We start from the raw sequence: 19,015 nt of genomic DNA, 5'->3' as shown, positions 1-19,015 counted from the left end.
TAAAAATATTTTACTATTAAAATTTTCATTTAGAAAACAAACTAGTCTAATTTCTGGAGCATTCTCCCTATAATACAGCGGAAGCATATTGCAAGAGCTTCAAACGTTCGTGTTTTAATTCATTTAAATGAATTCATTTCATTCATTTGAACTTCATTCATTCATTAATTATCTATTTACTTATCATTCATCAACTATCATTCACCATCACTCCCTCCATCTATCCCTTTACCAAGCTCTTCCCCTGGAAAATACATAATCATATTTTAGGAGAAGTTTTTTTTCCTTAACATAACACAGACTCATTTATTTATCCACTCACTGGTGCAGAGTTTCCGTTTGGTCCTCTTGATCGAACCATTCTCCCCAGGACTTCAACACCATCCAACGTGATGTTAGATGATGCATTTATTGCCTTCTCACCCACTTGCTTGCAGTCAATAACCACTTTGGCCAAAGTCTTGCTGACAACAATATGTAGCTGATAAAAGTAAGAATGTTTTAAAAGGTAAGAAGCAGGAGAAAATATCAAACAAATTTACATAATTGCATGACTCATCACCAAAAAACATGCAAGGGAAGAAAAGGAATTCTGTCTACTTAAGCACTTTGCTTGAGAAGAAAGGTTCTACTTTAAACCACTTCCGTGACTACCCCACACTCAGATGGCATCTCTGTGGGTTTTTTCTAAACACTAATGAAATCTCAATGCTTTTCATTTCCTCTGTAATATTTTTTGACTACTCTGTGACTGTCTAACCAAGAAAAAATCATCTCTAGAGGAAGTTGATAAATACATGACAATAATTCCCAAGAAATGCTAATGGGACTGTTTGGAAGCATAAACGAATAAATCCTGTGAATCTCATGTGTTTCTAAGATACCTTATTTTAAGACACTTGTGGTTGTACAGTCCTAGTAACAAGAAGAAAATATTTTTATGCAACTTTTCTTATGCAAAAATGAGAGAATTTTCTTATGCAATTGTTCTTATACAGTGATGGTATTCAAAACCCCAGAAGGTAGCAAAGTTGTGTAGATTAGACAGATCTGACCACATTCTATCAGGAAACAGAAGCCAAGATGAAGACTGCTGTGTGACACCCCTTCCCTCCCTCTGACAGGACAAGAAGGGTGTGGCTAAGATGCAAGGTTTTTGCAACACCACTGAGTAAATGCTCTGCTCTCGCACTCTTGGCGTTGCATTCTTTAACAGCCCAGATATCAGTGGGATTGTTCACCACAAAGGAAACAGTAAATTCTGGACGGAAGCCTGTCTACTGCAGGGATCAGCAAGGCAAAATGCTTCACAGATGTGAAGCATGAAGGAACAGGCCCCATCACACGTGCCAGGTCAAAATAAGAACAACGAATGTCAGGCTTGCGAAACTATTCCTCAGGGCAATTTACCATACCGTGGCAGTGACGGGCTGTCTCAGTACAATCTGTCTACATATTTTAACATGATGTGGCTGCTGGTACTGTAACTCTATTGGTGGCCAGGTAGACCAGCAATCCTTTCTACATAACACATAATGTAGGGAATTTATAACTATCTACTTAGTAAGACGTTACCCTCTGCTACATGGTTCCTCAAAGTATGAACCTGGACCACTTCTATGATAGCAGACCAAAATTTGCCAGTCCAAAATGTCTCTTTAGAATGCAGATTATTTCAAGCTGAAAATAACCAAGGTCCAAAAGACTCAGAAAGAAACGTTGAGCTTCATTCATAAAAGAATTTAGACAGAAGGTCTGCTCCCAGAACAGGGCTATTACCAGCAATATCTGCAAAGAACATGGCTAGGTGTGTGTGTGGAGGGGAATCTGTGTCCCGTTGACTCATTTATTTACTGAACATTTGCTTTTCCATCTCCATGTGAATTGTCTTCCTTCCTTTCGAAGTCCAAACCCAAACCACTACTTACACTTGCATAATCCTTTTTTGTCTTTAGCTGAAGATGGTACTTAAGGTGTTATACCTTCCCTGGTGGCTCAGATGGTAAAGCGGCTGCCTACAATGTGGGAGACCTGGGTTCGATCCCTGGGTTGGGAAGATCCTCTGGAGAAGGAAATGGCAACCCACTCCAGTACCCTTGCCTGGAAAATCCCATGGCCGGAGGAGTGTGGTAGGCTACAGTCCATGGGGTCGCAGAGAGTCGGACACGACTGAGCGACTTCACTTCACTTTAGCTATTTTGGTGAGTTACTCAGTTTTCCTGGCTCTCCCCCATGTATATATGTTATTAAACTTTGGAGTTTCTCCCATTAATTGATTCTTAGACCAGCCAGAAGAACCTAGAAGGACAGTGGAAAATGTCTTCTTCCTAACACTATCAAATCTCCTGCGGTACTGGATGAAAACATACATTTTAGGATCCCATCCCAGAACTACCATATCAGAATCTCTGGGCAGTTTACAAGCCCCACAAGTAATTCTTACTATAGGAGATCCAAAGTGCTATGTTTTTTTAATTTTTATTTATTTATTTATTTTTCACTTCTCTCTTGCTTGGCCTGCAGTAAATAGAATAAAGAATATATATATATATATATATATATGCCGCGGCCAGCACAAGCAAGAGTCGCACCTGCAAGGGGAGAGAAACGGAGCGTCCCCGCGTGGAAAAATAAGAGAGAGAGAAAAGATGGGGTTGAGAGGATCAGACCCACTATGTCTGATGCCTTCCTTTATTAGGCCACGGTATTTATAGGGTAAAGTACGTGACTTAAGACATGTATAGGGTTATTCTTTAATCTCAAAATACTATCACCAGACCCCTACCAATGTATGCATAAGTAATCTATCTTTTAAGACATGTTGCAAGAGCCAGACCTCCTGGAGCAAGACGGCCTGGAGCCTTAAGGGCTGTAAAAATTCTTGAGGGTGGCGGGACAGGGAGCTTAGGTCAACGCCTAAGGCTCCGCATACCTGCGGAGCAGCTCCCAGGATTCGACCCTTCACGGGTCGTCCCCCGCATATATATATGTATATGTATATGTATATGTATATATATATACATACATACAAGGCATTACTCACCTTGTGAAAGCTTCCATAGAAAATTTTCCTAATTTCAGGTCCTTCAAAAGTAACAGTCTGAAAATCCCCACTGTAGTCATAGTTGAAATATGTTAGGGTTTTCCCACCATCTAATGAAACAAAATAAAAGATTTAAAATATTCTAGAAAGTATTAAAATGGGTAATTTTTTTAAAAGTCAACTCAAAATAATATAACCATTGCTTTGAAGCTGTGTTTTAAAGCGGTGAGTGGATAACGAAACGGCCTTGGAAGGCCCTAGGCTTTCAATTGGCCAAACTAACCATCGAACCGACACTCCTTCCTCTGCGCCTCCCCGCCCGTCCGCATTCCCATCACCATTTGGGGAAAGGGCAGTCTGAAGTTGGGAGTGGCGGCAGACCAAAAGGAAGAAAGAAGCTAATCAAATTGTTACCAGAGATGTCCCTGATCTTTGCTCAAAACTCATCAACCCTCTAGCCCCATCTTTGGCAGGAATATCCTTGCTCAAAACCTGCCAAGTCCCCACCTCGAGCAGGCGTGTATGCAAATCTTTAAGTGAAAGGGTCCCGAGATAAGAAAGGAAGCTATAGAGAAAGAAAAAAGAACCAGCTGGGACCAAGCTAGTGATAAATCTGACCTCCAACAGATTGTGCGTCTCATTATACTTTGATTTTACTTTGAAAAAAGAAAGTGAAGTTGCCCAGTTGTGTCCAACTCTTTGCGACCCCATGGACTGTAGCCCACCAGGCTCCTCTGTCTATGGGATTCTCCAGGCAAGAATAGTGGAGCGGGCTGCCATTTGCTTCTCCAAGAAAATGGACATTTTCCTATACTAGCACAGTAAATGACACACTTACTAACTGGCAGCCATTAAGGACCACTCCCTTGGAAAGAGCCCTGCCCCTCCCCCAGTAGCAGAGGCGGGCATGGCACCTCACTCCAGCGTTCTTGCCTGGAGAATCCCATGGACAGAGGAGCCTGGTGGGCTACAGTCCATGGGGTTGCAAAGAGCCGGACACGACTGAGCGACTGAGCACAGCACTTCCCTGTGGACTCAGGCAGATGCCTCCCCTCTTGTCTTTGTCTTTACTTTCTGAATCTCTCTGCCCAGGGGGGTGAGAAGCTGATCTGTGAACTTAGTCCCTGCTTCTCCATTCTTGGGTCACTGAATAAAGCTCATGCTGTGTTAATTGCAGCTTGGGTTTCCCATTTGCCTCCTTAAGCCTGAATGGAAAAGGAACCCTCCCCCATCTGGGGCAGAGAGTCTGGAATGGGCTAGGGCCCGAGAAGGGTCCACAGGACCTAATTCAGTAATAAAACGTTAAGAAATAAAAACCAGACTCTGCCTTAACCACTGAAGCAACCAGTTCTCTCAGGACATGTAACTTACACCTTTATGAAATAGTCATAATCCAATGTGTCTTTTATTATGAACATTATGAACAACCAAATAAACAAAGACCTTCTACTCTTGAGTACTCCATGTTACAAGGAACATTTTATTACAAAAACAAAATATATTTTTCTCACTAGTTCAGTCCCAGGTTACAATTTAATTTTTCATTTGGTTTTCAAAAGGAGCAGGTATTGATCGTCTCAAGAGACGTCTTTGTTTTCAAGTCCTGGTTGTGTGCAGTTAGCAGCTTACACCTTTTTAATCTACAGCTTTGCCTTAGTTTCAGTATCAAAGCAAAATGCTTTCAATGTTTAGCTGTTGATTTATTTCCATGTACTAAAAGGTCTTTTAACAAACACTACTTGGAAATAAGCTTAAAATGCTTTCCTTATCCAAATGTTTGAGTCAGTACCTAATAACAGCCACCAAATTTTGGATCCCAGCTTGACTGGAATCTTACACCAAAAATATATGTACAAAACTCAGGGACATTAACCCCAAACTTGAGAATTCTCTAAGTGATGATCACTTGTGACTTCCAAGAACAAAGGTTAAGAAGTTTCCTTCATTGTCTCCTCCTCAACTTTCCAACCTCCCGACAATGGAATTTCTCATTCTTCACAACTACTCTCTCCTTTCTAGACTGCTCTTATGATGCCCTGACCCAGTACTGGGACTTAAACGTCACATACCCATCGATACCATTTTCAAATGTATATTTCCATCCCAGAATTCTTCCCCAAACACACTGCTTGCCAACCTGACATTTCTTCTCTAAGAGAGAGGCACTGCAACATTGTGACTTAAAAGAAAGAAATATTTTCTACTCAGATGCCCAAAATATATTTCTCATCTATGCTAGGTCTTTGTCTATGGTTCCGGCTCACAGTTCCTGAAATCCTTGGAATTTCCTGCGGTGAGAGCAATACTTGTGCCTTTGTTATGTTAATAAGGCAGCTTTTGGAAAGCCCTCAGGTCACCTAAGGATGCGGGCTGGTTGCCTGGAAAAGCAATCCTGTGCTGAGAGGGTTAGAACTCTCCATCCAAACCCCATGCTCCCAACTCAACTTCTACGGAGGGGAGAGGCGTTGGTTGGAGCCTGAGTTCAGTTGCCAGTGGCCAGTGACTTAACTAATCTTTCCTGTGTAATGAAGCCTCCACAAAAACCCAGGATGGGGTCCAGAGAGACTCCGGGCTGGTGACCACACGGAGCTGCTGGGGGGTGGTGCAGGGTGGGCCTGGAAGCCCCTCACCCCTGCCCAGGCCTTGCTCCAGCGTCTCTCCCATCGTTCCTGAGTTACAGCGTTTTATAACGCGCTGGTAACCTAGCGTTGCAGGTAAAATGGAGAAGGAACGGCAACTCACTCCAGTACTCCTGCCTGGAAAATTCCACGGATGGAGGAACCTCGGGTCACAAAGAGTCGAACACGACTGAGCAACTTCGCTTTCACTTTCTTTTCCCTTTCTTTGGTAACCCAGGGCTGTAGGTAAAATGCTTCTCTGAGTTCTGTGAGCCACTCTAGCAAATTATTAAAACCTGAGGAGGACTCTGTGGGACCCTCTGATTTAGAGACTGTGGGTCACAAGCACAGGAGACAGCCTGGACGAGCAAGTGGCATCCTGGGCTGGAGGTGGCCGCTGGCACCTCCAACCTGCGGTAACAGACCGAGCCTGCCACGACGGCGGAGCTGGGGGAGGAGGGCCGTCGAGCAGCAGCCATCCTCAGCCTGGGGGTCCAAGGCCGCCTGCGGGTAAACAGCGTCCGACTGAGGCTGAATTCTCAGATACCTGCTGCTGCCCAAGAACGGCCGGGTGTCGGCTGAGCGCCGCGACACTCCCCAGGCCCAGCTCGTATGTTGGAATTGGGTCCAGGAGCCCAAAAGAAGCATCCGACATTTACCGTTTCCTCATAGAAGTGACCTCTGACCCCAGCCCTCCCACTGACCCCCCTGGCACCAACCCTGGCCTCCCTACAGTCTCCCCATCGCAGGACGTGTCTCTTTTTGCCTCGCTCGCTTCTGAATCCCAGAACCTGGTGTCGCCACACAGTAGGGCCTCAGGGAATGTTTGTTGAAAGCCTGAGTAGACGAATGAATGACTCAGCTGTCAACATAGTCCATTATTAGTATCAACCAATGGTTCAAAACAAGTGAGTTACTCTATGATACACGTTAAACCGGCAAGATGGCACACCACGTACACAACCCATACCTGTGTGTGCAAATGTTTTCTAAATAAATATACTTACTATCTAAAATGACTCCAACCAATGGGTCAGAATTTTTATTTAAAATCTCCCAAAGAGCAAAGGGCTCCTCTGGAGTATCAGGAAGAATCCGGAATAGAATACTGATTGTATAGTCAGAGGGCAATCCTTCTGGATGTAAGTATCTGAAAAACGGAAAGAAAATAGTATATTTTATTGTATCCCTCTTCAAGAGGCTATTTATTTGATTATAAAAGCAAACACACTTTCACTATTTGAAATGAAAAAATATCTTTTTCTTTATTAACACGTGAAGAAGCTGAGAAGAAGCAAATAAACATCACCATTAACCCCATTCGGAAGGAAGTGATCCTTCTTTTGGGGCCATGCATTTCCCTCCAGTCTTTAAAGAATGTCTCTAAGTCTCTGTCCAATTTATATAATTTTGCCCCTTTCTTTTCTTAGCATCGTTTAGTACACACTTCATATTTCCTTAAATATTTTAAAGAGCATGATGTTTAACATTTGTACAACCTTTGCTGGTTTGGCTATTCCGTAATTTATATGACCAGTCACTTCTTATTAAACAATTAAGTAGTTTCAAGTTCTAGTACTATAAATAATGTTTATCTACAGTCTTTTTGGGGGTGGGGGGCTTTCTCGGTGTCTCAGATGATAAAGGACCCACCTGCAATGCGGGAGGCCCCTGCAGCATGGCATGGCAGCCCCTCCAGTGTCCTTGCCTGGAGAACCCGTGGACGGAGGGGCCCCTCCTGCAGCCTCACCGCACCTCTCAACAATCAGGTGGGTTGCTCACATAATTTAAAGATCTCCCTTCAAGCAGCAATGTAGCCTTTTAGATATATAGGAGACCCATAATATGTATTAATTAAATTAACAAATATTTGGTGAGTTAGGTGGGAATTTAGCGTGAATTTAAGAGTGAAAGTTTAGGGAGGTCAAGAGGGAGGGGACATATGTACATCAATGGCTGATTCATGTTGATGTTTGACAGAAAGCAACAAAACTCTGTGAAGGATTATCCTTCAATTAAAAAGTTTAAAAGGTGAAAGTTTGATTTGCATACATTAAATATGTATGCATGTATTCATTCATTCAAAATTTGTTGAGTGCTTACAAATTACCAGACATGGTAAAACACATTAAAGACACATCAGTGAACTGAACTTGCAAGGAACCCTTGTATGACGCTTAAGCTTGAGCAGGGTGAATTATACAGCATATTAGAAGGGAATAAGTGCCATCAAAAAACAAGGGTAGCATAATGGGGGTTAGAAATGCTAGAAGGGAATAAGTGCCATCAAAAAACCACAAGAGTAGCATAATGGGGGTTAGAAATGCTAGAATGCATTATTTTGGCATTTTCATTAAGGTTATCAGCATTGGTTTTACTTAGAGATTCTTCGAGAGGATTACTATTTGAGCAAAGGCTCAGTGAGAAGGTTGGAGAAGGAAGCAAGACCCACTGCAGTATTTCTGCCTGGAGGGCTCCATGGACAGAGGAGCCCGCGGGCTACAGTCCTCGGGCCGCAAAGAGTCGGACGCAGTGACTAGACAGCAAAATTTCATTGAGAAGGTCGCATTCGAAGGAAAACTCGCAGGAGCTGAAGACAGCCGGCCAGTGCAAAGACACTAACGTGGGCTGTGTTTGTGCTTTTTGAGCAAAGACTAAGAGACAAGAGGTGACGTCGCAGAGGTGACAGCGCTCCAGATAACGTCGGCCCTTTGGCCACTCAAGAGCGCTGACGTTCACCCCAAGGGGAATGGGGATCGCCGGCAGCTTTTGGAGTGGCGCGATCGGACGTAAACGCTCATAAACCATCGGCCCGACTGCTGTGTGCAGAAGAGACCCTCGGAAGGCGGGGCGGCAGGAGGGAGACAGGAGGCTGCAGCAGGGACGGCGGGAAGAGGCAGGCGATGGTGGCTCGCGTCCAGGCGGTGGCAGCGCAGGTGCTGAGAAGCCACACACACGGGGACTCCTTGGCAGACGGATGTGAGGCCTCAGAGAATGGGAGGGGTCTGGCTGCTCTGCCTAAGAAACTTGTTAGATGTACTCGTCATTGAGACAGAAAAGGTCGTGGGTGAGGCTGGCTCTGGAGAGAGGAGCAGGGATGTTGTCTAGGAGGCAACTGCAAGCGTGCTAACTCGCTGCAGTCGTGTCTGACTCTTTACCACCCTATGGACTGCGGCCCGCCAGGCTCCTCTGTCCACGGGACTCTCCAGGCAAGAACACTGGAGCGGGCTGCCACGCCTTCCTCCAGGGGATCTTCCCGACCCAGGGATCGAACCCACGTCTCTCACATCTCCTGCACTGGTGGGCAGGTTCTCTACCACTAGCACCACCTGGGAAGCAATTTATTATATAGGTCTAAATTTGGGGAAGTAGGGACTTCCCTGGAGAAGGCAATGGCACCCCACTCCGGTACCCTTGCCTGGAAAATCCCATGGACAGAGGAGCCTGTGGGCTGCAGTCCATGGGGTTGCGAAGAGTTGGACACGACTGGGCGACGTCACTTTCACTTTTCACTTTCATGCACTGGAGTAGGAAATGGCAACCCACTCCAGTGTTCTTGCCTGGAGAATCCCAGGGATGGGGGAGCAGGGTGGGCTGCCGTCTGTGGGGTCACACAGAGTCGGACACGACTGAGGCGACTCAGCAGCAGCAGCAGGGACTCCCCTGGTGGTCTGGCAGCTAAGATTTCAAGCTTCCCCTGCAGCAGGTGTGGGTTCAATACTTGGTCGGGGAACTAAGATCCCACATACTGCACAGTGTCACCAAAAAACATTGGGGGCAATATATAAATACAAACAGGAGTCCTCGGGATATAGTCGGCATTCAGCACTAAGATACTGAAAAGATCGCTGGGAAATAGGAATAGGCAGAAAACAAGGAGGTCATACACAAGTGCTGTCCCCCAGCATCAAGAGGTAGAGAGGGAAGAGGAGCCAGTGCTGGAGACGGGCGGTCTGCAAGGCAAACAGAAACTCCAGGAGCAGGAAGCCAGGGGAGGCTGTGCTCAGCTCTGTCGGATGCGGGAGACACGCGGAGTGAGAGGGGAGCTGGGAGACAAAGGCTGGAGGTGGCAGGGGGGAGGACAAGGACACTGCTGACTGCAGGAACAACCCAGCGGAGCGGTGGACAGCCGCAGAAACGGCAAGTCTCACTTCTGGCCAGGCCGCCAGGAATGACTTTCCAATGTCTGTTTAACATTCATCCCTAGACAATGTCAAGTCCCAGGGACGGAGGAGCCGGGTGGGCTGCCGCCTGTGGGGTCGCAGAGTCGGACACGACTGAGGCGGCTTAGCAGCAGCAGACAGTGTGAAGAGGAAAGCTGCTGAAAGGCAATGTTAGATGGCGGATGTTGATTTGGAATGTGGAGAAGCAGATGGCGTCTTGAGAGATGACCCCTTAAACCAGGAATTCCTACTTTTGATGTGGGAGTTGGACTATAAAGAAAGCTGAACGCAGAAGAATTAATGCTTTTGAACTGTGGTGTTGGAGAAGACTCTTGAGAGTCCCTTGGACTGCAAGGAGACCCAATCAGTCAATCCTAAAGGAAATCAACCCTGAATATTCATTGCAAGAACTGATGCTAAAGCTCCAATACTTGGGCCACCTGATGCGAAGAGCTGACTCACTGGAAAAGACCCTGATGCTGGGAAAGATTGAAGGCAGGAGGAGAAGGGACGACAGAGGATGAGATGGTTGGATGGCATCACCAACTCAATGGACATGAGTTTGAGCAAGCTCTGGGAGTTGGTGATGGACAGGGAGGCCTGGCGTGCTGCAGTCCATGGGGTCACAAAGAGTCAGACACGACTGAGCGACTGACCTGAACTGAAACTCAAGTGCGTCTGGAGTTTGCAGAACTGCTGAGAATGGTCCTAGGAACCCCTCCACGCGTCGCAGGCTGCGCAGTGGCTGCTGCTGCTGAGTCGCTTCAGTCGTGTCCGACTCTGTACGACCCCAGAGACGGCAGCCCACCAGGCTACCCCCGTCCCTGGGATTCTCCAGGCAAGAACATTGGAGCGGGTTGCCATTTCCTTCTTGCAGTGACTAGATAATGTGATCTTTACACCGACCATACAGAGTTGCTTTTATGACTTCTCAAGGATAAAAACCCTCTGAATTCATGTCTCTAGAGTAAGTAAAGTGGTTCAGGGTGTGGGTTCCAGGGCCTGACTGCCGGGTACAAATCCCGGCATGATCCTCAACAAACTACACGATCTCACTCAGGTCATTCAGCTTATTTGTGCTTTAGTTTCACTACTTGTAAAATCAAGGTAACGAATGACTCTACCTCATACAGTTCTTGGGAGGTTTGAGTGAGCTACTATATATAAGCATTTAGAACGATGCCTGGTACATAGCCCCTGGAGAAGACAGGGCCACCCACTCCAGTGTTCTTGCCTGGAGAATCCCACGGACAGGGGAGCCTGGCAGGCTGCAGTCCGTGGGGTCACAAAGAGTCAGACGCGACTGTATGATCACCACTTTCACTGGCACATGGCAGTGCTATGCAAGCATTAACTATCTGCATAGTTTTCTCAGATCAACAGATGGGAAGGTTCAACCAGCCTTGTATGTAAGTCTGATGTTTTTAAAGAAATCTAAATATCATCTGCTCTATCCACCATGGAAAACTCTGCTGGGAATTATCATTGAAATTGATTTCAAGTTGATTTCATTTACACAGTGAGATATAATAAACAATAATTGGCTTTAGTATCTTGCAATGGAAACATACTTGGTTGGCTGGGAAACCAGGGCATCTTTATGCAGTTGATAACAAGGATACACATTGAAGGTACCAGGCTCCATAGAGACCCCTTCCACTGATGAAAACTCCTTTTCAACCAAACCAAACATTTCCATCATCTTAAATCCTTAAAAAGAGAGAGGGAATAAATAGGCACATTAGGAATTTAAATTTCAAAATTAGTCTATTAAGGATTTTAAAAATCTGGACCCCAAAAAGGAGTTAACTAATATCCTTTGTTTTGGGAAATTCCTGACAGTGCATACCTGCAAGATCAATGCCATCCTTATGCACCAGTGGGCAGGCTGGAAGACAAGCAAAGAAGATAAAACCCTAATTTAGATATTTTCCAAACATATTCTTCCCTTGTCCTGAAAACAGGAAGCTAACATAATCTTTATGGAAGTCAAGTGTAGGGGAATCCAAACCAGATGTGGCTATGGCTTTTTGCGGATTCCTAAAGACTGAATCACTCTCACTTCTCCTGTTAAAACCAAAGTCCCAGCTTCCTTCTCATCTCCTGGGTCCGTTAAGATCAATGCTGGTCACTTGAGAGCATGTATTGGGAAAAGTCTCCCTCCCAGTGTGTTACTCTGATGAGCAGACTTAACACATTTTTGAAAACTGTCTGCCACAGATGTTTAAGAGAGTTTCTTTGAAATACAGATTCTCATCTTTTCAGAGAAAGTCTTTATCAACCTAAACTCTGGACCTGGGAGAGTGGAGGTTCACTTCCATACGCTCTAAACCACAGAACTATGTCTACATAACAAACAGCTCTCCATGTCCTTTTTTCCTTCAGATCAGGATGGGACTCATTGTTTAACCAGGATAAATATCTCAGCCTTCAAGCAACGTAAGGGCAAATTCCAAAGAACTAACTTGCTGATGCGGTTTCGCAGACAAAAGTAATCAACTCATCTTCAATTTTCTTAAAGGCGTCGAAGTCATCCACAAAGAAGACGTGCCGGGCACTGGGCTTGCTGCCGATGCTGACCAGCTCCGAGTAATCCGCATCAGCCACGCCGACCGCAAAGATGCTGTAGCCTGTGGGGACAGGGAACCAGACTTCTGATTAGTTTAAACTGCATTGCAAGACACGTCCGCATGTTTAAAATGTGTTTATTTAGGAGACCCAGTGGGGGTGGATAATTCGCCCTTCACAGTTCATCAGAAATCTGCTTGTACATAATTCGCCATACAATAATTAACCCATCATTCCCCGGAGAGATTTTCCATCTTAGAGAGGCTTAAGAGAGCTAGTGCTTGAGACAAAATAGTTACTATTTGAGTAACATCGCTGTTTGCATATTATTAATAACGATTTTTGTATTTATGGGATGAGGCGCAGTTGAAACAGAAACTTTATCTCAATTTTTTTTTTTCAGAAGTAGAAACTGGGACATTAACAGGCTTAGAAGCCCGAGGTGGGTCACAGTTCAGTGCTCGACAAGTTTGTATTAGGCGAGTCCGTGCCCTGTTGGTCTTGCGCGGTGTAATCTTCATTCTGTGTTCTCCATCTGACAGATGAGAAAGCTGAGGCTGAACAGTTTCTGTGACCGGGTTCCCTGCCCTGGTTCTTTCCATAGCATGGCACTTAACTTTCTTTCTTTTTTTGGCCGTGTCTGCTGCCAGAATGGAACCTGTGTTCCTGCAGTGGAAGCATAGAGCCGTAACCCCTAGACTGCCAGTCAAGTCCTGCACTGCACTTAATCGATGGAGCGTCTCATAATAGAGCATCCCGTATGTAACAAATGTCTTGGAGAAGATACAGCAAGATAACAGACTTGCAACCCGGAAAGCATTTTTAAAGTCACATCGTCCAGACTTAGAAACATGGAGTCACGCTGATGTAGCCTATAAGTGCACATTCAGAACACAGCAAGGCCAGCAGTGGTATCGGTGCCGCCGCTGCTGCTCTTGTTGTTGAGCCCTAAGTGGTATCGACCCTTCTGCGGCCCCATGGACTGCAGCCCGCCAGGCTCCTCAGTCCAGGAGATTTCCCAGGCAAGGAGTACTGACGTGGTTTGCATTTCCTCCTCCAGGGGAACCAGATCTTTGGATGGGCACGCGGATTCTTTACCACTCGGCCACCGAGGAAACCGTGGTAGCTACTATCACTCATCTGCGTAAAGCTTACCGTCTGATTGCATCTCTCTGGCGATTTTGTTCACATCATCTTGTGACCTTCCGTCAGTTATCACCACGATGACCTTGGGGATGCCTCTTCTGGTCCCTGACTCTGCAGTAAACAGGCTATCTCGGACATGCTTAATCGCTTTTCCTGAAACAAAGGAAGGCAACTGTTCAGTTTCATTTCCTTCCACTCTTGTGTTGCTGGACACGGGAGAGAAGCAAAAAGTCCTTTCATCATTGAGAAGTCTCTTTAAAAAACCTGGATTAGTACGCTTCAAAAGAATCATTGAAATAATTAGTAACAATTAATTACTTTGGGTTTTAGCTGGGCTTTGGGGGGTCTTACCTGTTTTTGTATTTCCCCCTTTGTATGAGATATGCTTAATTGCATCAAGAAGAGTCTCTTTGGTTTTGTAAGAGTTTAGTTTAAACTCTGTCCTGGGGTCATCAGTGAACTGAACCATGGCAACCTGAAGAGAGAAGGTGTGTTTACTTTCATGTATATCCAGCCTTCCCCTGGGCCAGACAGCACACACCAGAACATGGCTACAACTATAGTCTTAGCTCCTTCTTTAGCCCAGTCCACAGTGTCTTTGGTTTAAAATTTCACACAAGCTACAAACCAAATCTGAGGATACATGAACGAGCATTTTTGTTCTCTGAGTGCTTTCAGGAAGTAGATTAAAAGTCTTTCCCTGAAGCATGAAGGCCTTCTGCCGTCTCATTTCACAGGTGGAAAAATGGCAGCCGAGATCTTCTACCTTGACAGAGTTCAGAGAATCTAAGTTCATTCTTTACAAGGGTTTCTTTAGGAAACAAGCTTATGAAATAATTGCTACTATTCTACCTTTTTCCAGATCGAGAAACTGAGGAAAAGTCAAGTAACTTATCCAAGATTACTGGCGTGGCCACTGGCAGAACCAACAGTTGACGTCAGGTAATTCGACTTCAAAATCTGCTCTTAATCACTATGATATAAACGTTTCCCAGGTGGCGCTAGTGATAAAGAACCTCCCTGTCTTTATCAGGGAGGTAAAGAGACGCGGGAGATGTAAGAGACGTGGGTTCGATCCCTGGGTCGGGAGGCTCCCCTGGAGGAGGGCATGGCAACCCACTCCAGTGTTCTTGGGATCCCTGATGGCTCAGACGAGAAAGAATCTGCCTGCCGTGGGGGAGACCCCGGTTCGATCACTGGGTCGGGAAAAGGGATCAGATGCTCACACCTCAGTTCGGAAGCCACCTCCTCAAAGAAGCCTTTGTCGATCTCTCAATTTAAAACAAACCAGTAAGTGTAGACCTCAGTTCACAAGCGTGCGTCCCGACCTGGTGAACGTGTGTGTTTGCTGATGTGTGTCTGGATCTCACCTCCTCCACTTCCTGCCGTGAAGGGTGTAAGCTCCATGAAATCAGGGACAGTCTGTCACACCCATGATGACAGGGCTAACCGAATAAGCCCTCAACAAATGAATATTATTATTCTCAAAGGAATGAATGAGGCTTCTCTGTTCTGCTTGCTCTACAGCCATCGGTGGCCATGACCTCTGTCCTTCAGGATTTAAAGTCCTCGAGGGCGAGGAGAGTGCCGGATGCCCCTGAGCAGGGACTCACATCTGCTCTCTCCCAGCGTACAGGCAACACACACACACGGACATGCCGTCTAACGGGTCTCGGTTTGCTGAGCTCACTCGCTTTGAAGGATGAGCATCGTGCCCAGCTCCGTCAGGCGCCAGTGAGCTGATTTTATACTCAGACCTGTCCAGTCTCTCATTTAGACTTGGATCAAATCAGTATAGTTCTTTACCCATATTCCCCAACAAGATGCCGTAATGATAGCCTGGAATAATTATTTAATGCATCGAATGAGTTAATGACCGATCTGCCAGCCTTACTTGGGTTCCATCGGCACCGATCTTGTTCAGAGCTCCGACAGTGCTGTACAGGAAGTTAATGATCTTATTGAAATTTTCATCACCAATACTCCAGGATCCATCCACCATAAACACCAGGTCAGCTTTGGCAGCTTTACACACTGGAGACCAAGAATGAATAGTGAATCAGAGAAAAGGGGGAAACAGTCGTTATCAAACCAACAAAGCAGATAATGGTTTCCCTCTGGTGACTAGAGTGCCTTCCAGAAGGAAGGTTTTCTGATCATCATTGTTCTCCTATACTCAAGTATCCTGCTCATGACCAAGAAAGCTTCTATCAAACATGCAGAATTAAAGAGAAAAATAAAAACATCAATTTCAGCCTCAAAGAATAGAAATGAGAGAATGGAAAAATGTGGAACTAAATAGTGACAGAGGCATCAGCAAACCCCCCAGCGCCTGCTGATTCAAGGGCAGCCCAGGCTCTCAGTCGGCACCCTGCCCTCTGCTTATCAAGTTAACAGCCTGAGAAGGATTTAGCTTCCAAGAGGAAGGCGTGCCTCACAGTGAAAGCAGATCAACCTAAAACCTGATATGCATTTGGACTGCAGCCATAAGCAAACTTCAGTTTCAGCCTTGCTTAAAAATTCTGTGCCCTTTGGACACCCCCTGATGTCAAGAAATGTATACTACTGCTAGCTCGGGGAAACTTTCGTCAATAGTAACACTGACATCAATCCTGACAAACAAGCAAAAACCAGATTAGCAGAAACCCATTCCACTGAAAGCATCTTCTAAGCCTTGTGTCGCGTCCTGTTTCGGATTATCTCTGCTTCTTTTCCCCTTGATTAACACAGATCATGCTGGTTGACTCTGTTTTTTGATGAAACAAACAATTTAATCTTTAATAATCTGAATCTTTTAATCTTGGGCCATTGGCACACAAATGTTCTGCAAGATAATGAACATTTTGCTTTTCTTTAGAAAAAAAACGGCTTGATTTTTATTGTATTAACTACAACTACAGTCCTTTAAAGCTAACTACAACTTAAATGGTAAAATAAACCATCTCCAAGTGAGTTAGTACTCCAGGGACAATAAGGATTTGGTGAGGTTGTTCTCCTGAGCGCCACAATTTACAAAATTTTACATATTTATGGTTTGAATTTAAAGCCGAAAGGGATCACAAGATCCGCTCATTATAAGCGTATAAAAGAAAACCTGGCGTTGTTTGCTAGGAAAGAGGAAACCCAGATTAGGTTTTACCTTCAAAATGAGAGCAAAATCTATCTGAAAATATACTCAAATTGAAAACTGCACTTAATAAAACAAACGAAAAAGAAAATACATCAAAATGCATGAAGGAACTCTCTCTGGGATATGAAATTGTGCTTTTAATTTTCTTTGTACTCTTCTCTATTTCTTAAAATGGATGTTTATAAATACTCAGTATCACCTGAATAATAAACATTTATAGGGTTTTAAATTAAATACACTCAGGGCAAATAGAACCTAAAATGAATAACATGTTCAAGTTGCAAAAATCCCATTGTCTAAAACCATCGGGATGAAAACTACTAACCCAAGAACAGTGTTGCTGCGTTAGCAATCCTCACTCTCATGACCCTTCCAAATCATGTGCTTCCCATGAGCATTCATGAATATTGACCAAAGATACTCATATTCTGCTATAAATAAAAATATTCTGACCTCAGGGAATCCTGTAATGTCTGTATCAGAACTGTCTAATAAACTCCTCAGTTTGGATCTGTTTTCAGCTCCAGTAGTGAAAATCAACATGGACCGTTAAACTAGAGAAAGCTAGAGATGAAGATGGGAGAAGGAAGAGTCTGGAATCCCAAGTAGTCAGTCAGTCAGTTCAGTCACTCAGTCCTTGCGACCCCATGAACTGCAGCCAGGCCTCCCTGTCCATCACCAACTCCTGGAGCTCACTCAGACTCACGTCCATCGAGTCAGTGATGCCATCCAGCCATCTCATCCTCTGTCGTCCCCTTCTCCTGCCTTCCCTCTTTCCCAGCATCAGGGTCTTTTCCAATGAGTCAGCTTTTTACACCAGGTGGCCAAAGTATTGGAGTTTCAGCTTCAGTATCAGTCCTTCCCATGAATATTCAGGACTGATTTCCTTTAGGATGGACTGGTTGAATCTCCTTGAAGTCCAAGGGTTTCTCAAGAGTCTTCTCCAACACCGCAGTTCAAAAGCATCAATTCTTTGGTGCTCAGCTTTCTTTAGAGTCCAACTCTTACACCCATACGTGACCGCTGGAAAGACCACAGCCTCGACAATCCCCGTAGAGCACAAACACGAGAAGACGCAGGAGGGCGTAAGGCACGCACGGGGAGCCTGAAGTTACGCGACTTTGCTGCTAACTGATGCAGTGTGGGAAATGATGCCACAGTGTAGGCTGATCACTGAAGAGTCTGCGTGGTGTGCGAGGAAGGAGGTTGGGTTTTATTTTTGTAAAGTTTCTTATTACCTCTATGTTTCCTTGACCCTTACACTCTCCAGCATCAGACACCTCTGACTACGCTCCTGTCCTTTGCAGGATATTTGGTCTTGTCCAGAACATCAATAAGACATTTAGTCTACACCAACAGTTCTTGAAATTTGGTCCTATCCAAAATGTCCATGAGCATATTTGGTGCATGACAAATGACTCTGGACAGGACCAAATATCATGGATCTTTTGACATGAACCAAACGTCTGCTAAACCTTTGTAAGGTGAGGACAATCATTTTCCATTGTAACTCTGGTATGTAATAGCTATTCTAAAATGCAGGGCAGGGCGTCCCTGGTGACGCAGCGATCAAGAACCCATCTGCTAATGCAGGAGGCATGCGGTCAGTCCCTGGGCCGGGAAGTGCCCACTTGCCAGGGAGCAAGCAAGCCCGTGCACCACAACTGGGCCTGTGTTCAGACCCCAGGGGCCACAGTGGCAGTGGCCCCAGTGCCTAGAGCCGGCTCTCACAGCAAGAGAAGCCCCCACACCGCAGCTAGCAAGCAGAGCCCACTTCCCACAACCAGGGAAAAGCCCGCACAGCAGGGAAGTCCCAGCAGAGCCGAATACATAGAATTATGGAAACGCACGGTGAATGGAAGAAGTCTTCTAAAACAGCATTCCAACTATGCGATCCACCTTCCTTCTCCCTCCTCCCCATCTCACCAAGGTTATCTTTCTTGAACAGATTTCTGCAGGTCACCCTCCCTTCAAGCCCAGCCTCCTTGCTCAGGCACACTCACCCTCTCATAACACTACCTTCACTCTTTTCTGTGGCTCACGCTGAAGCACTTATGGTTCCCCAAACACATTATGCGCTTAGATCACCCCATGATGTTAAGTGTTCATCTCTCCGTTATTTACCTGTAAAACTCACTCTTCAAAATGGAAACCAATCCACGCAAATGAAAATCCAAAGGAAGCTGGAGTAGCAACACTCATATCCGACAAAACAGACTTAAAAATAAGGACCGTTACAAGAGCTGAGGAAGAGCGCTACGTGATTCTCAAAGAATCTACCCAAGATGGGGACGTCACAGTTGCAGACATCCGTGCACCCAGCACAGGAGCAGCTCAATGCACAAGG

At 45.3% G+C, this 19,015-nt stretch overlaps 1 protein-coding gene across 7 annotated transcripts in view; it reads right to left on the bottom strand.

Annotated features, from left to right (window-relative positions):
• The window catches only part of COL14A1 (collagen type XIV alpha 1 chain), a 231,080-nt gene that overhangs the window by 84,153 nt on the left and 127,912 nt on the right, over window positions 1–19,015 (bottom strand). For all 7 annotated transcript variants that reach the window (XM_068983360.1, XM_068983358.1, XM_068983361.1 and 4 more), the window contains 9 exons: window positions 15,433–15,572; window positions 13,890–14,013; window positions 13,548–13,691; window positions 12,290–12,454; window positions 11,674–11,712; window positions 11,396–11,534; window positions 6,669–6,811; window positions 3,044–3,153; window positions 323–481 (listed from right to left, as the gene is read on the bottom strand). In XM_068983360.1, the coding sequence (XP_068839461.1) occupies window positions 323–481; window positions 3,044–3,153; window positions 6,669–6,811; window positions 11,396–11,534; window positions 11,674–11,712; window positions 12,290–12,454; window positions 13,548–13,691; window positions 13,890–14,013; window positions 15,433–15,572 (1,163 nt within the window). The remainder of the gene's footprint in view (window positions 1–322; window positions 482–3,043; window positions 3,154–6,668; window positions 6,812–11,395; window positions 11,535–11,673; window positions 11,713–12,289; window positions 12,455–13,547; window positions 13,692–13,889; window positions 14,014–15,432; window positions 15,573–19,015) is intronic.

The sequence above is a fragment of the Capricornis sumatraensis genome, chromosome 11, assembly GCF_032405125.1.
Source record: "Capricornis sumatraensis isolate serow.1 chromosome 11, serow.2, whole genome shotgun sequence".
Classification (NCBI taxonomy): Eukaryota; Metazoa; Chordata; class Mammalia; order Artiodactyla; family Bovidae; genus Capricornis; species Capricornis sumatraensis.
Note: the sequence above shows the minus strand (reverse complement) of the source record. Positions and strands in the feature narration are given on the sequence as shown.